At 54.1% G+C, this 15,000-nt stretch overlaps 2 protein-coding genes across 24 annotated transcripts in view; one reads left to right on the forward strand and one right to left on the reverse strand.

The window, feature by feature from the left end:
* DHRSX (dehydrogenase/reductase X-linked) overlaps positions 1 to 11,830 on the forward strand; it is a 21,096-nt gene extending 9,266 nt beyond the window's left edge. For 2 of the 23 annotated variants that reach the window (XM_084907394.1, XM_084907379.1), the window contains 5 exons: positions 1,696 to 1,797; positions 4,070 to 4,280; positions 5,875 to 6,082; positions 9,560 to 10,387; positions 10,429 to 11,830. In XM_084907394.1, coding sequence (XP_084763520.1) covers positions 1,696 to 1,797; positions 4,070 to 4,280; positions 5,875 to 6,082; positions 9,560 to 9,763 — 725 coding nt within the window. In that variant the 3' untranslated portion in view covers positions 9,764 to 10,387; positions 10,429 to 11,830. The other 21 variants (XM_084907383.1, XM_084907385.1, XM_084907392.1 and 18 more) reach the window with 21 other exon arrangements.
* A 2,168-nt stretch (positions 11,831 to 13,998) lies between these two features.
* The window catches only part of ASMT (acetylserotonin O-methyltransferase), a gene marked incomplete at its 5' end in the record, with an annotated part of 11,112 nt that continues 10,110 nt past the window's right edge, over positions 13,999 to 15,000 (reverse strand). The window contains one exon of the mRNA XM_084907375.1: positions 13,999 to 14,424. Within this exon, the coding sequence (XP_084763501.1) occupies positions 14,210 to 14,424 (215 nt within the window). The remainder of the gene's footprint in view (positions 14,425 to 15,000) is intronic.

Consider the following 15,000-nt stretch of genomic DNA (forward strand, 5'->3'; position numbering starts at 1 on the left):
CGACCAGGCCTGCAGGGGAGGGCAGTTAGGGGCAATCAGGCCTGCAGGGGAGGGCAGTTAGGGGCGACCAGGCCTGCAGGGGAGGGCAGTTGGGGGCGACCAGGCCTGCAGGGGAGGGCAGTTGGGGGCGACCAGGCCTGCAGGGGAGGGCAGTTAGGGGGGGACCAGGCCTGCAGGGGAGGGCAGTTAGGGGCCACCAGGCCTGCAGGGGAGGGCAGTTAGGGGCAATCAGGCCAGCAGGGCAGGGCAGTTGGGGGCGACCAGGCCTGCAGGGGAGGGCATTTAGGGGCGATCAGGCAGGCAGGGGAGGGCAGTTAGGGGGGGACCAGGCCTGCAGGGGAGGGCAGTTAGGGGCAATCAGGCCTGCAGGGGAGGGCAGTTAGGGGGCGACCAGGCCTGCAGGGGAGGGCAGTTAGGGGCGGCCAGGCCTGCAGGGGAGGGCAGTTAGGGGGGACCAGGCCAGCAGGGGAGGGCAGTTAGGGGCGACCAGGGCTGCAGGGGAGGGCAGTTGGGGGCGACCAGGCCGGCAGGGGAGGGCAGTTAGGGGCGACCAGGCCTGCAGGGGAGGGCAGTTAGGGGCGGCCAGGCCTGCAGGGGAGGGCAGTTGGGGGTGGCCAGGCCTGCAGGGGAGGGCAGTTAGGGGCGACCAGGCCTGCAGGGGAGGGCAGTTAGGGGCGACCAGGCCTGCAGGGGAGGGCAGTTAGGGGCGGCCAGGCCTGTAGGGGAGGGCAGTTAGGGGCGGCCAGGCCTGTAGGGGAGGGCAGTTAGGGGGCGACCAGGCCTGCAGGGGAGGGCAGTTAGGGGCGATCAGGCAGGCAGGGGAGGGCAGTTAGGGGGGGACCAGGCCTGCAGGGGAGGGCAGTTAGGGGGGACCAGGCCTGCAGGGGAGGGCAGTTAGGGGCAATCAGGCCTGCAGGGGAGGGCAGTTAGGGGGCGACCAGGCCTGCAGGGGAGGGCAGTTAGGGGCGGCCAGGCCTGCAGGGGAGGGCAGTTAGGGGGGACCAGGCCAGCAGGGGAGGGCAGTTAGGGGCGACCAGGCCTGCAGGGGAGGGCAGTTAGGGGTGACCAGGCCTGCAGGGGAGGGCAGTTAGGGGGCGACCAGGCCTGCAGGGGAGGGCAGTTGGGGGCGACCAGGCCTGCAGGGGAGGGCAGTTAGGGGGGACCAGGCCTGCAGGGGAGGGCAGTTAGGGGGGACCAGGCCTGCAGGGGAGGGCAGTTAGGGGGGACCAGGCCTGCAGGGGAGGGCAGTTAGGGGTGATCAGACTGACAGGGGAGGGCAGTTAGGGGTGATCAGACTGACAGGGGAGGGCAGTTAGGGGGGAACCAGGCCTGCAGGGGAGGGCAGTTAGGGGCGACCAGGCCTGCAGGGGAGGGCAGTTAGGGGCGGCCAGGCCTGCAGGGGAGGGCAGTTAGGGGCGACCAGGCCTGCAGGGGAGGGCAGTTAGGGGCCATCAGGCCGGCAGGGGAGGGCAGTTAGGGGCGACCAGGCCTGCAGGGGAGGGCAGTTAGGGGCGATCAGGCCTGCAGGGGAGGGCAGTTAGGGGCGATCAGGCCTGCAGGGGAGGGCAGTTAGGGGCGACCTAACCGAGCCTCAAGGGAATTCTGGGCAGTTAACCGAGCCTCAGGGGATTATGGGAAGTTCACTGGGCCTCAGGGGATTCTGGGAAGTTAACCGGGCCCTCTCATCCATTTCAGTGGAGTTCTCCTACTGTGACCTGGGCTCCATGCGGTCCATCCGCGAATTCGTCCTCAAGTTCAAGGAGAAGCAGCTGCCTCTCCACGTGCTGGTCAACAACGGTGGGTCTCGATGGGTCGATTCCCGTTTTATTGATTATTGACGGGAGGCCCAGTGCACGAATTCATGCGGGGCGGGGTGCAGCCAGCCCGCCCCAGTCGGGCAGAGGGGGCGGGGCTGTGGGCGGTGGGCTGGTCGAACTCCCTGATTGGAGGGGACAATGTGCATATTAGTCTTTTATTATATAGGGTTTTTAAAAATATTTATTTTATTGATTTTTTTTGTTTTGTTTTGCAGAGAGGAAGGGAGAGGGAGAGAGAGTTAGAAACATCAATGATGAGAGAGAAACATCCATCCGCTGCCTCCTGCACGCCCCCCACTGGGGATGTGCCCGCAGCCACCAAGGCCCATGCCCTTGACCGGGAATCGAACCCGGGACCCTTCCGTCCGCAGGCAGACGCTCTATCCACTGAGCCACACCGGTCAGGGCAGGAAGGCCTATTCTTGCACGAATTTTCACACAACGGGCCTCTCGTCATCTATAATAATAAAAGCCTAATATGCTAATTAGAAGGGTCATATGCTAATGAGACCGGACGACCTTCTGGGTGAAGGGTCATATGCTAATGAGACCAGATGTCCTTCCGGGCGAAGGGTCCTATGCTAATGAGACCGGGTCATATGCTAATGAGCCCGGATGAGTTTCCGGGTGAAGGGTCATATGCTAATGAGACCGGGTCATATGCTAATGAGCCCGGATGAGTTTCCGGGTGAAGGGTCATATGCTAATGAGCCCGGATGAGTTTCCGGGCGAAGGGTCATATGCTAATGAGACCGGGTAATATGCTAATGAGCCCGGATGAGTTTCCGGGTGAAGGTTCATATGCTAATGAGCCCGGTTGAGTTTCTGGGCGCAGGGTCGTATGCTAATTAGACCGGGTCATATGCTAATGAGCCCGGGCGAGTTTCCGGGCGCAGGGTCATATGCTAATGAGCCCGGACGAGTTTCCGGGCGCAGGGTCCTATGCTAATGAGACCGGGTCATATGCTAATGAGACTGGGTGAGTTTCCGGGTGAAGGGTCACATGCTAATGAGCCCGGATGAGTTTCCGGGTTAAGGGTCGTATGCTAATGAGACCGGATGACCTTCCATATTAAGGTCATAAGCTAATGAGATCGGACGACCTTCCGGGTGAAGGGTCATATGCTAATGAGACCAGATGTCCTTCCGGGCGAAGGGTCATATGCTAATGAGACTGGGTCATATGCTAATGAGCCCGGATGAGTTTCCGGGTGAAGGTTCATATGCTAATGAGCCCGGATGAGTTTCTGGGCGCAGGGTCGTATGCTAATTAGACCGGGTAATATGCTAATGAGCCCGGATGAGTTTCCGGGTGAAGGTTCATATGCTAATGAGCCCGGTTGAGTTTCTGGGCGCAGGGTCGTATGCTAATTAGACCGGGTCATATGCTAATGAGCCCGGGCGAGTTTCCGGGCGCAGGGTCGTATGCTAATGAGACCGGGTCACATGCTAATGAGCCCGGATGAGTTTCCGGGTTAAGGGTCGTATGCTAATGAGACCGGGTCATATGCTAATGAGACTGGGTGAGTTTCCGGGTGAAGGGTCACATGCTAATGAGCCCGGATGAGTTTCCGGGTTAAGGGTCGTATGCTAATGAGACCGGGTCATATGCTAATGAGCCAGGACGAGTTTCCGGGCGCAGGGTCGTATGCTAATGAGACCGGGTCATATGCTAATGAGCCCGGGCGAGTTTCCGGGCGCAGGGTCGTATGCTAATGAGACCGGGTCATATGCTAATGAGACTGGGTGAGTTTCCGGGTGAAGGGTCGTATGCTAATGAGACCGGGTCATATGCTAATGAGCCAGGACGAGTTTCCGGGCGCAGGGTCGTATGCTAATGAGACCGGGTCATATGCTAATGAGACTGGGTGAGTTTCCGGGTGAAGGGTCGTATGCTAATGAGACCGGGTCATATGCTAATGAGCCAGGACGAGTTTCCGGGCGCAGGGTCGTATGCTAATGAGACCGGGTCATATGCTAATGAGCCTGGGCGAGTTTCCGGGTGAAGGGTCATATGCTAATGAGACCGGGTCATATGCTAATGAGCCCGGGTGAGTTTCCGGGTGAAGGGTCATATGCTAATGAGACTGGGTGAGTTTCCGGGTGAAGGGTCACATGCTAATGAGCCCGGGTGAGTTTCCGGGTTAAGGGTCGTATGCTAATGAGACCGGGTCATATGCTAATGAGCCCGGGCGCGTTTCCGGGCGCCGGGTCCTATGCTAACGAGCCCGCCCCCCCTCCCGTGCCCGCAGCCGGCGTGATGATGGTGCCCCGGCGCCAGGAGACGGAGGACGGGTTCGAGCAGCACTTCGGCGTGAACTACCTGGGCCACTTCCTGCTCACCCTGCTGCTGCTGGACACGCTGGGGCGGGCCGGCCGGCCGGGGGCCCACGCCCGCGTGGTCTCCGTGTCCTCCGCCACCCACTACGTCGGCGAGCTCAACCTGGACGACCTGCAGAGCCGGTGGGTGGCGGGTTCGAGGCCGCGGAATGTCGCTGTTATTATTTTACATCAGGCCCACGCCCTTGGCCGGGAATCGAACCCGGGACCCTTCCGTCCGCAGGCCGACGCTCTACCCACTGAGCCACACCGGTTTCAGCAAAGCAAAAAAAATGTAAATACACGCTTTGACCACTAGAGGTCAGTAGAGAGACAAGGACCGGATCAATAGCATTTTTAACAAAATATATTTTATTGATTTTTTACAGAGAGGAAGGGAGGGGGACAGAGAGCCAGAACCATCGATGAGGAGAGAGACATCTATCCGCTGCCTCCTGCACGCCCCCCACTGGGGATGTGCCCTCAGCCACCCAGGCCCATGCCCTTGACCGGGAATCGAACCCGGGACCCTTCCGTCTACAGGCCGACACTCTATCCACTGAGCCACACTGGTTTTGGCTTGCTTGTTATTTTATTGGATTGGAGAAAGAGAGACATCAATTTGTTATCCCACATACGTACGCGTTCATTGGTTGATTTAATTATATATATATATACATATATGTTTAATTTTTTGTTTATTTAAAAATAGATATATATATTTAAATATATTTTATTGACTTTCCACAGAGAGGAAGGGAGAGGGATAGAGAGTCAGGACCATTGATGATGAGAGAGACACATCCATCGGCCGCCTCCCGCAGGCCCCCCACTGGGGAATCGAACCCGGGACCCTTCCGTCCAGCAGGCCGACGCTCTATCCACTGAGCCACACCGGTTTTGGCCACAAAAGTGATTCTTTTAATAAATCTTTTCAAATTGATTTCAGGGAGGGAAGGAGATGGAGCGAGAGAGAGAGGGAGAGAGAGAGAGAGAGAGAGAGAGAGAGAGAGAGAGAGAAACATCCATCTGCTGCCTCCTGCACGCCCCCCACTGGGGATGTGCCCTCAGCCACCCAGGTCCATGCCCTTGACCGGGAATCGAACCCGGGACCCTTCTGTCCATAGGCTGATGATGCTCTATCCACTGAGCCACACCGGTTTCGGCTATTCATGAATTTTTTTTTTTTTAAATATTAATTTAAACAAATATTTACCTTTATTTTTTAAAAATATATTTTATTGATTTTTTCATAGAGAGGAAGGGAGAGGTGAGTCAGGAACATGCAGGATGAGAGAGACACATCCATCCGCCGCCTCCTGCACGCCCCCCACTGGGGATGTGCCCTCAGCCCCAGGTTCGATTCCCGGTCAAGGGCATGGGCCTCGGTGGCTGAGGGCACATCCCCAGTGGGGGGCGTGCAGGAGGCGGCTGATGGATGATTCTCTCTCATCATTGATGTTTCTAGCTCTCTATCTCTCTCCCTTCCTCTATGTACAAAAATCAATAAAATACATATTTTTAAAAAAATTAAAAAATAGGGGGGGTTTAGGTAAGGGAAGAGATTGGGATGAGAACCAGTTGGAGGGGGTTACGGGAAGGGGATAAAGAAAGAGAAATTACGGTAATAATCCGAAGAATAAAAACGTGTTTAAATTTTTTAAAAAATCGAAAACACACAAAAGTTAAAAAATCGAAAGAAGAACAAATGAGGTCTCTCTCCTTTCTCTTCGCGTAGGAATGGCTATTCCCCGCACGCCGCCTACGCCCAGAGCAAGCTGGCCCTGGTCCTCTTCACCTACCACCTACAGGCCCTGCTGGAGGCCCAGGGCAGCCCCGTGTCCGCCCTGGTGGCGGACCCGGGCGTGGTGGACACCGCCCTCTACAGGCACGTCTTCTGGGGCACCCGGCTGGTGCAGAGGCTGTTCGGCCGCTGGCTGTTCAAGGTGGGCTCATTTGCATGCTCGCTCCCGATTGGCCGGTGGGGTGGCGGCGCGACGGTCCATTTGCATGTTTGTTTCTCTTTCATGAGTGTAGACCAGAGGCCTGATGGGTGAGGATTCCTGCGAGAATGGGGCTTTAGTCGACTTTTTTGGGGGGTTCATTTGCATGCTCGCTCCTGATTGGCCGGTGGGCGTGGCGGCGCGACAGTCCATTTGCATGTTTGTTTCTCTCTATGAGTGTAAGCTGGAGGCCTGATGGGTGAGGATTCCTGCGAGAATGGAGCTACCAGCGGCCTGAACAAAGCCGTCTTTGCTGGGCTCATTTGCATGCTCGCTCCCGATTGGCCGGTGGGCGTGGCGGCGCGACGGTCAATTTGCATGTTCGTTTCTCTTTTATGAGTGTAAGCTAGAGGCCTGATGGGTGAGGATTCCTGTGAGAATAGGGCTTCCCGCGGCCTGAGCAAAGTCAACTTTGCTGGGTTCATTTGCATACTCGCTCCTGATTGGCTGAGGGGCGTGGCAGAGGGACGGTCCATTTGCATGTTTCTCTTTAATGAGTGTAGACTAGAGGCCCGTTGCATGAAATTCTTGCAAGAATGGGGCTTCCCATGGCCTCAGCAAAGCCGCCTTCGCTGGGTTCATTTGCATGCTCGCTCCCGATTGGCCGGTGGGCGTGGCGGCGTGACGGTCAATTTGCATGTTTGTTTGTCTTTTATGAGTGTAGACCAGAGGCCTGATGGGTGAGAATTCCTGCAAGAATGAGGCTTTAGTCGACTTTTTTGGGGGGTTCATTTACATGCTCGCTCTTGATTGGCCGGTGGGCGTGGCGGAGGGACGGTCCATTTGCATGTTTCTCTTTTTATGAGTGTAGACCAGAGGCCCAGATCATGAAATTCGTGAAATTCCCTCAGCCCAGCCTGCACCCTCTCCGATCCGGGGCCCTCGGGGGATGTCTGACGGCCCCTGTAGGCCCGATCCTGGTGGAATTGGGCCTAAACGGGCGGTCGGACGGCCCTCTCGCAATCCAGGACGGCTGGCTCCCAGCCGCTCGCCTGCCTGCCTGCCTGATCGCCCCTAACCACTCCCCTGCCTGCCTGATCGCCCCTAACCACTCCCCTGCCTGCCTGATCACCCCTAACCGCTCCCCTGTCTGCCTGATCGCCCCTAACCGCTCCCCTGTCTGCCTGATCGCCCCCTAACCGCTCCCCTGCCTGCCTGATCGCCCCTAACCACTCCCCTGCCTGCCTGATCGCCCCTAACCACTCCCCTGCCTGCCTGATCGCCCCCTAACCGCTCCCCTGTCTGCCTGATCGCCCCTAACCGCTCCCCTGTCTGCCTGATCGCCCCCTAACCGCTCCCCTGCCTGCCTGATCGCCCCTAACCGCTCCCCTGCCTGCCTGATCGCCCCTAACCACTCCCCTGCCTGCCTGATCGCCCCCTAACCGCTCCCCTGTCTGCCTGATCGCCCCTAACCGCTCCCCTGTCTGCCTGATCGCCCCCTAACCGCTCCCCTGCCTGCCTGATCGCCCCTAACCGCTCCCCTGCCTGCCTGATCGCCCCTAACCACTCCCCTGCCAGCCTGATCGCCCCTAACCGCTCCCCTGCCTGACTGATCGCCCCCTAACCGCTCCCCTGTCTGCCTGATCGCCCCTAACAGCTCCCCTGTCTGCCTGATCGCCCCCTAACCACTCCCCTGTCTGCCTGTTCGCCCCTAACCACTCTCCTGTCTGCCTGATCGCCCCCTAACCGCTCCCCTGTCTGCCTGATCGCCCCTAACCACTCCCCTGTCTGCCTGTTCGCCCCTAACCACTCTCCTGTCTGCCTGATTGCCCCCTAACCGCTCCCCTGTCTGCCTGATCGCCCCTAACCGCTCCCCTGCCTGCCTGATCGCCCCCTAACCGCTCCCCTGCCTGCCTGATGGTCCTTAACTGTTTGCCTGCCTGCCTGATGGTCCTTAACTGTTTGCCTGCCTGCCTGATTGCCCCTAACTGCTCCCCTGCCTGCCTGATCGCCCCTAACCGCTCCCCTGTCTGCCTGATCGCCCCTAACAGCTCCCCTGTCTGCCTGATCGCCCCCTAACCGCTCCCCTGCCAGCCTGATCGCCCCTAACCACTCTCCTGTCTGCCTGATCGCCCCCTAACCGCTCCCCTGTCTGCCTGATCGCCCCTAACCGCTCCCCTGTCTGCCTGTTCGCCCCTAACCGCTCCCCTGTCTGCCTGATCGCCCCTAACCACTCCCCTGTCTGCCTGATCGCCCCCTAACCGCTCCCCTGCCAGCCTGATCGCCCCTAACCGCTCCCCTGCCTGCCTGATCGCCCCTAACCGCTCCCCTGCCGGCCTGATCGCCCCTAACCGCTCCCCTGCCGGCCTGATCGCCCCTAACCGCTCCCCTGCCTGTCTGATCGCCCCTAACCGCTCCCCTGTCTGCCTGATCGCCCCTAACCGCTCCCCTGTCTGCCTGATCGCCCCAGCAGCTCCCCTGCCTGCCTGATTGACGCCTAACTGCTCCCCTGCCAGCATGATTGATGTCTAACTGCTCTCCTGCAGGTCTGGGTCCCCCCAACTGCCCTCCTCTGCAGACCCAGTCATTCCCAATTTCCCTCTTCTGCTAACTACCCTTCCCTGCAGGATGGATGGATGGATGGATGGATGGATGGATGGATGGATAGGTAGATAGATGATAGATAGATAGATAGATAGATAGATGACAGATACATAGATAGATACATAGATGATAGGTAGATATACATGATAGATGTATGGATGATACATTTATTGATGGATGGATGAATAGGTAGATAGATTAGATAGATAAATAGATGAATGATAGATATATGGATAGATGGATGGTTAGATAGATGATATAGATGACAGGTGATAGATATATAGATGGATGGATGATAGATAGATAGATAGATAGATATAGATGATGGATGGATGGATGGATGGATGGATGGATGGATGGATGGATGGATAAGTAGGTGGATAGATGGATGGATGGATGGATGGATGGATCAATAGATAGATAGATGAATAGATATATGGATGGGTGGGTGGATGGATGAATGGATGGATGGATAGGTAGGTAGGTAGGTAGGTAGATAGATAGATAGATAGATAGATGATAGATAGATAGATAGATAGATAGATATAGATGATAGATGGATGTAGGTGGATAGATGGATGGATGGAAGTAGGTGGATGGATGGATGGATGTATGGATAGATAGATAGATGAATAGATATATGGATGGGTGGGTGGGTGGATGGGTGGGTGGATGAATGGATGGATAGGTAGGTAGGTATGTAGGTAGATAGATAGACAGACAGACAGATAGATAGATGATAGATAGACAGACAGAGGGATGGACAGATAGATGGATGAGTGGATGGCTGGATGGGTAGGTAGGTAGGCAGACAGACAGACAGACATGCAGACTGCAGGCACTCACTCTCCCCCCCCCCCCCCCGTCCCCCCGCAGACCCCGGAGGAGGGTGCCCGGCCCTCGGTGTTCGCCGCGCTGGCCCCGGAGCTGGAGGGCGCGGGCGGCCGGTACCTGGACGGCGCTCGGGAGGCCCGCTCCCTGGCCCTCACCTACGACCGGCAGCTGCAGCGGGCGCTCTGGGCCCGGAGCTGCCGGCTGGCGCGGGTCCGAGACCCGGGCACAGGCTCCATCCCCGAATAGCCGGCCCCCGGCCTGCACCCCGTCGCCCGGCCTTGTGCGGGGCAGGGCCTGGGGGGGTGATGGATGCATTGATTGGGTGCCTCTTGTATGCATTGATTGAGTGCCTGTTGTATGCATTCATTGGGTGCCTGTTGTATGCATTGACTGGGTGTTTTATGTATGCATTCATTGGGTGCCTCATGTATGCATTGATTGGGTGCCTGTTGTATGCATTGATTGGGTGCCTGTTGTATGCATTCATTGGGTGCCTCATGTATGCATTGATTGGGTGCCTGTTGTATGCATTGATTGGGTGCCTGTTGTATGCATTCATTGGGTGCTCTTGTATGCATTCATTGGGTGCCTGTTGTATGCATTGATTGAGTGTCTGTTGTATGCATTTATTGGGTGCTCTTGTATGCATTGATTGGTGCCTGCTGTATGCATTCATTGGGTGCCTCATGTATGCATTCATTGGGTGCCTCATGTATGCATTGATTGAGTGTCTATTGTATGCATTGATTGGGTCCCTGTTGTATGCATTGATTGGGTGCCTGTTGTATGCATTGATTGGGTGCCTGTTGTATGCATTCATTGGGTGCTCTTGTATGCATTCATTGGGTGCCTGTTGTATGCATTGATTGAGTGTCTGTTGTATGCATTTATTGGGTGTTTGCATTCATTAGGTGCCTCTTGTATGCATTCATTGGCTGTCTTATGTATGCATTGAAGGAGTGCCTGTTGTATGCATTCATTGGGTGCCTGTTGTATGCATTCATTGGGTGCCTCTTGTATGCATTCATTGGGTGCCCTGTTGTATCCATTGATTGGGTGCCTGTTGTATGCATTGATAGGGTGTCTGATGTATGCATTGATTGAGTGCCTGTCGTATGCATTCATTGGGTGTCTTATGTATGCACTGAGTGCCTGTTGTATGCATTGATTGTCTGTTGTATGCATTGATTGAGTGCCTGTTGTATGCATTGATTGAGTGTCTGTTGTATGCATTCATTGGGTGCCTGTTGTATGCATTCATTGGGTGCCTGTTATATGCATTGATTGGGTGCCTGTTGTATGCATTCATTGGGTGCCTGTTGTATGCATTTATTGGGTGCCTTTTGTATGCATTGATTGGGTGCCCTGTTGTATGCATTCATTGGGTGTCTGATGTATGCATTGATTGGGTGCCTGTTGTATGCATTCATTGGGTGCTCTTGTATGCATTTATTGGGTGCCTCTTGTTTGCATTCATTAGGTGCCTCTTGTATGCATTCATTGGCTGTCTTATGTATGCATTGAAGGAGTGCCTGTTGTATGCATTTATTGGGTGCCTTTTGTATGCATTTACTGAGTGTCATGTATGCATTGATTAGGTGTTTTATGTATGCATTGATTGGGTGCCTGTTGTATGCATTGATTGAGTGTCTGTTGTATGCATTCATTGGCTATCTTATGTATGCACTGAAGGAGTGCCTCTTGTATGCATTCATTGGCTATCTTCTGTATGCATTGAAGGAGTGCCTCTTGTATGCATTGATTGGGTGTCTTAGTATGCATTGATTGGGTGCCCTGTTGTATGCATTGATTGGGTGCCTGTTGTATGCCTTCATTGGTGCCTCATATTTGTCAGGCTTCGTGGGGGGCAGAGCCTGGGAGGGGCCTCGGGGCAGCTGTGCCCCAAAAGCTGAGGGGTGGGGGTGGGGGTGTCTGTGCAGCCAGAGACACGTGGGGTGACCCCCCTCACCCCCTCGCCAAGGACCCCTGTCTTTTTGTATTTTTAATAGTTCCCACCGCCCAGGTCCACGCCCTTGACCGGGAACCGAACCCGGGGACCCTTCCGTCTGCAGGCCGAGGCTCTGCCCACTGAGCCACACCGGTTTCGGCAAGGCCTCTTGTCATTTTTTTTTTTTTTAAAAAAACAATTTAAAAAAAAATATATTTTGTTGATTTTTCACAAAGAGAAAGAGAGAGGGAGAGAGAGAGCCAGAAACGCTGATGAGAGAGAATCACCCATCAGCTGCCTCCTGCTCCTTGATGCCTCTCTCCCTCTCTCTCTCTCTCTCTCTCTCTCTCTCTCTCTCTCTCTCTCTCTCCCTTCCTCCCTCTTAAATCAATAAAAAAAGAAAATGTATTTTAAGTAAATGAACAAAATTTTATAAGATTTAACACAGCCTGTGTGCTCAGGGGTTAAGCATGGACCTAGGAACCAGGAGGGTCCCGGGTTCGATTCCCGGTCAAGGGCACAGGCCCGGGTGGCGGGCTCCACCCCAGTGGGGGGCGTGCAGGAGGCGGCTGATGGATGTGTCTCTCTCATCATCGATGTTTCTAACTCTCTATCCCTCTCTCTTCCTCTCTGCAAAAAAAATCAATAAATATATTTTTAAAAATGCTTCTCTCAAATCAATGTGTGTGTGTCTCTCTCTTTTTAAAAATATATGTTATTGCTCTAGCCGGTGTGGCTCAGTGGACAGAGCGCCGGCCTGCGGACGGAAGGGTCCCGGGTTCGATTCCCTGGTCAAGGGCATGGACCTCGGTGACTGAGGGCACATCCCCAGTGGGGGGCGTGCAGGGAGGCAGCTGGTCCATATGATTCACTCTCCTCATGGATGTTTCTCTCTCTCTCTTCCTTCCTCTCTGAATCATTAAGAATATATTTTTAAAAATAAGATACCGGTGTGGCTCAGTGATACAGCATCAGCCTTTGGACCGAAGAAAGAAAGAATGAGGAGGCTAATTAACAAGGAGGGAGGGAGGGAAAGGAAAGGAAGAAAGGAAGAAAGAAAGAGAGAGAGAGAGAGAGAGAGAGAGAGAGAGAGAGAGAAAGAAAGAAAGGAAAGAAAGAGAAAGAAAGAAGAAAGAAAGAAAGAAAGAAAGAAAGAAAGAAAGAAAGAGAAAGGAATGAAAGAGAAAGAAAGAGAGAAAGAAAGGAAAAGAGAAAGAAAGAAAAAGAAAGAAAGAAAGAAAGAAAGGAAGGAAAGAAGGAAGGAAGGAAGGAAGGAAAGGAAGGAAGGAAGAAAGAAAGAAAGAAAGAAAGAAAGAAAGAAAGAAAGAAAGAAAAGAACGAAAAAGACAGAAAAAATGAGATTTCACAGAGAAGGCTGGTTGACCAGCTGGCCCGAGGAGACGGTGGAGCACCCGCGCCCTCTGCCGGTGGCCGCTGGAATTGCTGCTCACACCAGGCGCCCTGGGCTGGGCTGTGAGGGCGCAGGGGCCTCGGACAAAGGGTCTCATTTCAGGAAAAGCGCCCCCTGTGGCAGACAGAGGGAAGTGCCATGCGACAGAATGAGACAAAATTCAACGTTTTTATTTTTATATTTTAAAAATATATTTTATTGATTTTTTTTTTTACAAAGAAGTGAGAGAGCTAGAAACACCGATCAGAGGCATCGACCAGCTAGCTGCCTCCTGCACCCCCCCCCCCCCACTGGGATGTGCCCTCAGCCACCGAGGTCCATGCCCTTGACCTGGTGGAATCGAACCCGGGACCCTTCCGTCCAGCAGGCCGACGCTCTACCCACTGAGCCACACCGGCCAGGACTGATGGACTATTTTTTTAAAAAAAATATTTTTTTTATTGATTTCAGAGATGAAGGAGAGAGAGGGAATTGTGGACCGGCCGCCTCCTGCACGCCCCCTACTGGTTGGGGATGGAGCCCGCCACCGGGGGCCTGTGCCCTTGACCGGGACTCGAACCGGGACCCTCCTGGTTCCTAGGTCGACGCTCAACCCTCCGAGTCCCATTGTCCGGGGCAGAAGATTATATTTATTTTTTTTTTTTAAAAATATATATATTTTTTTTTGTTGATTTCTGAGATGGAGAGAGAGAAAAAAAACAGACTTTCTTGTTTAAGACGTTTTATCGGTTTTTATTTTTTATTTTTTTAAATATATTCCTATTGATATACACGAGGAAGGGAGAGAAACATCCACGAGGAGAGAGAATCAGGGACCGGCCGCCTCCTGCACGCCCCCTGCTGGTTGGGGACGGAGCCCGCCACCCGGGGGCCTGTGCCCTTGACCAGGACTCGAACCCGGGACCTCCTGGTTCTTGGGTCGACGCTCAACCCTCCGAGTCCCATTGTCTGGGGCAGAAAATTATATTTATTTTTTAAAATATATATATATATATATTATTTGTTGATTTCTGAGATGGAGAGAGAGAGAAAAAAAACAGACTTTCTTGTTTAAGACGTTTTATCGGTTTTTATTTTTTATTTTTTTAAATATATTCCTATTGATATACACAAGGAAGGGAGAGAAACATCCACGAGGAGAGAGAATCAGGGACCGGCCGCCTCCTGCACGCCCCCTGCTGGTTGGGGACGGAGCCCGCCACCCGGGGGCCTGTGCCCTTGACCGGGACTCGAACCCGGGACCCTCCTGGTTCACAGGTCGGCGCTCTAACCACTCAGCCACGCTGCGATGATTTGTGTGACTGTCGTGGCGGCCGCACACCCGCAGGGGGCGCTACTTCCTGGCCAGGACGGCGCCGTAGGTGCCCCCCGGGGGGATCCGGCACCGGGCGTCCCCGAAGCCGGCGGCGGCCAGGAGCGCCCGGTACTGGGCCGGGGTGCGCTCCCGGCCCTCGGTCTGCACCAGCATGTTCAGTGAGTACAGCAGGGCGGGCCGCGGGCCCCGGCCGTCCGCGTCCAGCAGGCACTCGACGAGCAGGACCCCGCCGCCTGCGACAGGATTGTTTTAAATGATTATCTATTTTCTAATAAATATTTTCTATTTTTTAAATAGATATTTCATTGATTTTTTATAGAGAGAGGGAGAGGGACAGAGAGCTAGAAACATCGATGAGCAGAGAGAGTCGTGGATCAGCCGCCTCCTGCGCGCCCCCTGCTGGCTGGGGATGTGCCCGCAGCCACCACCGAGGTCCACGCCCTTGGCCGCGGGGAATCGAACCCGGGACCCCTCCTTAGTCCGCAGGCTGAGGCTCGATCCACTGAGCCAAAATGGCGAGGGCTAAAATTATAGATAATTATAGATAGATAGATAGATAGATAGATAGATAGATAGATAGATAGATAGATGATTGATAGATAGATGATAGATAGATGATTGATAGATAGATAGATAGATAGATGATTGATAGATGATTGATAGATAGATAGATAGATAGATAGATGATTGATAGATAGATAGATAGATAGATGATTGATAGATGATTGATAGATATATAGATAGATGATAGATGATAGATACATAGATAGATGATTGATAGATAGATGATAGATAGATAGATGATAGAT

This window comes from Pipistrellus hanaki (assembly GCF_964339955.1).
Source record: "Pipistrellus hanaki genome assembly, contig: scaffold_72, whole genome shotgun sequence".
Classification (NCBI taxonomy): domain Eukaryota; kingdom Metazoa; phylum Chordata; class Mammalia; order Chiroptera; family Vespertilionidae; genus Pipistrellus; species Pipistrellus hanaki.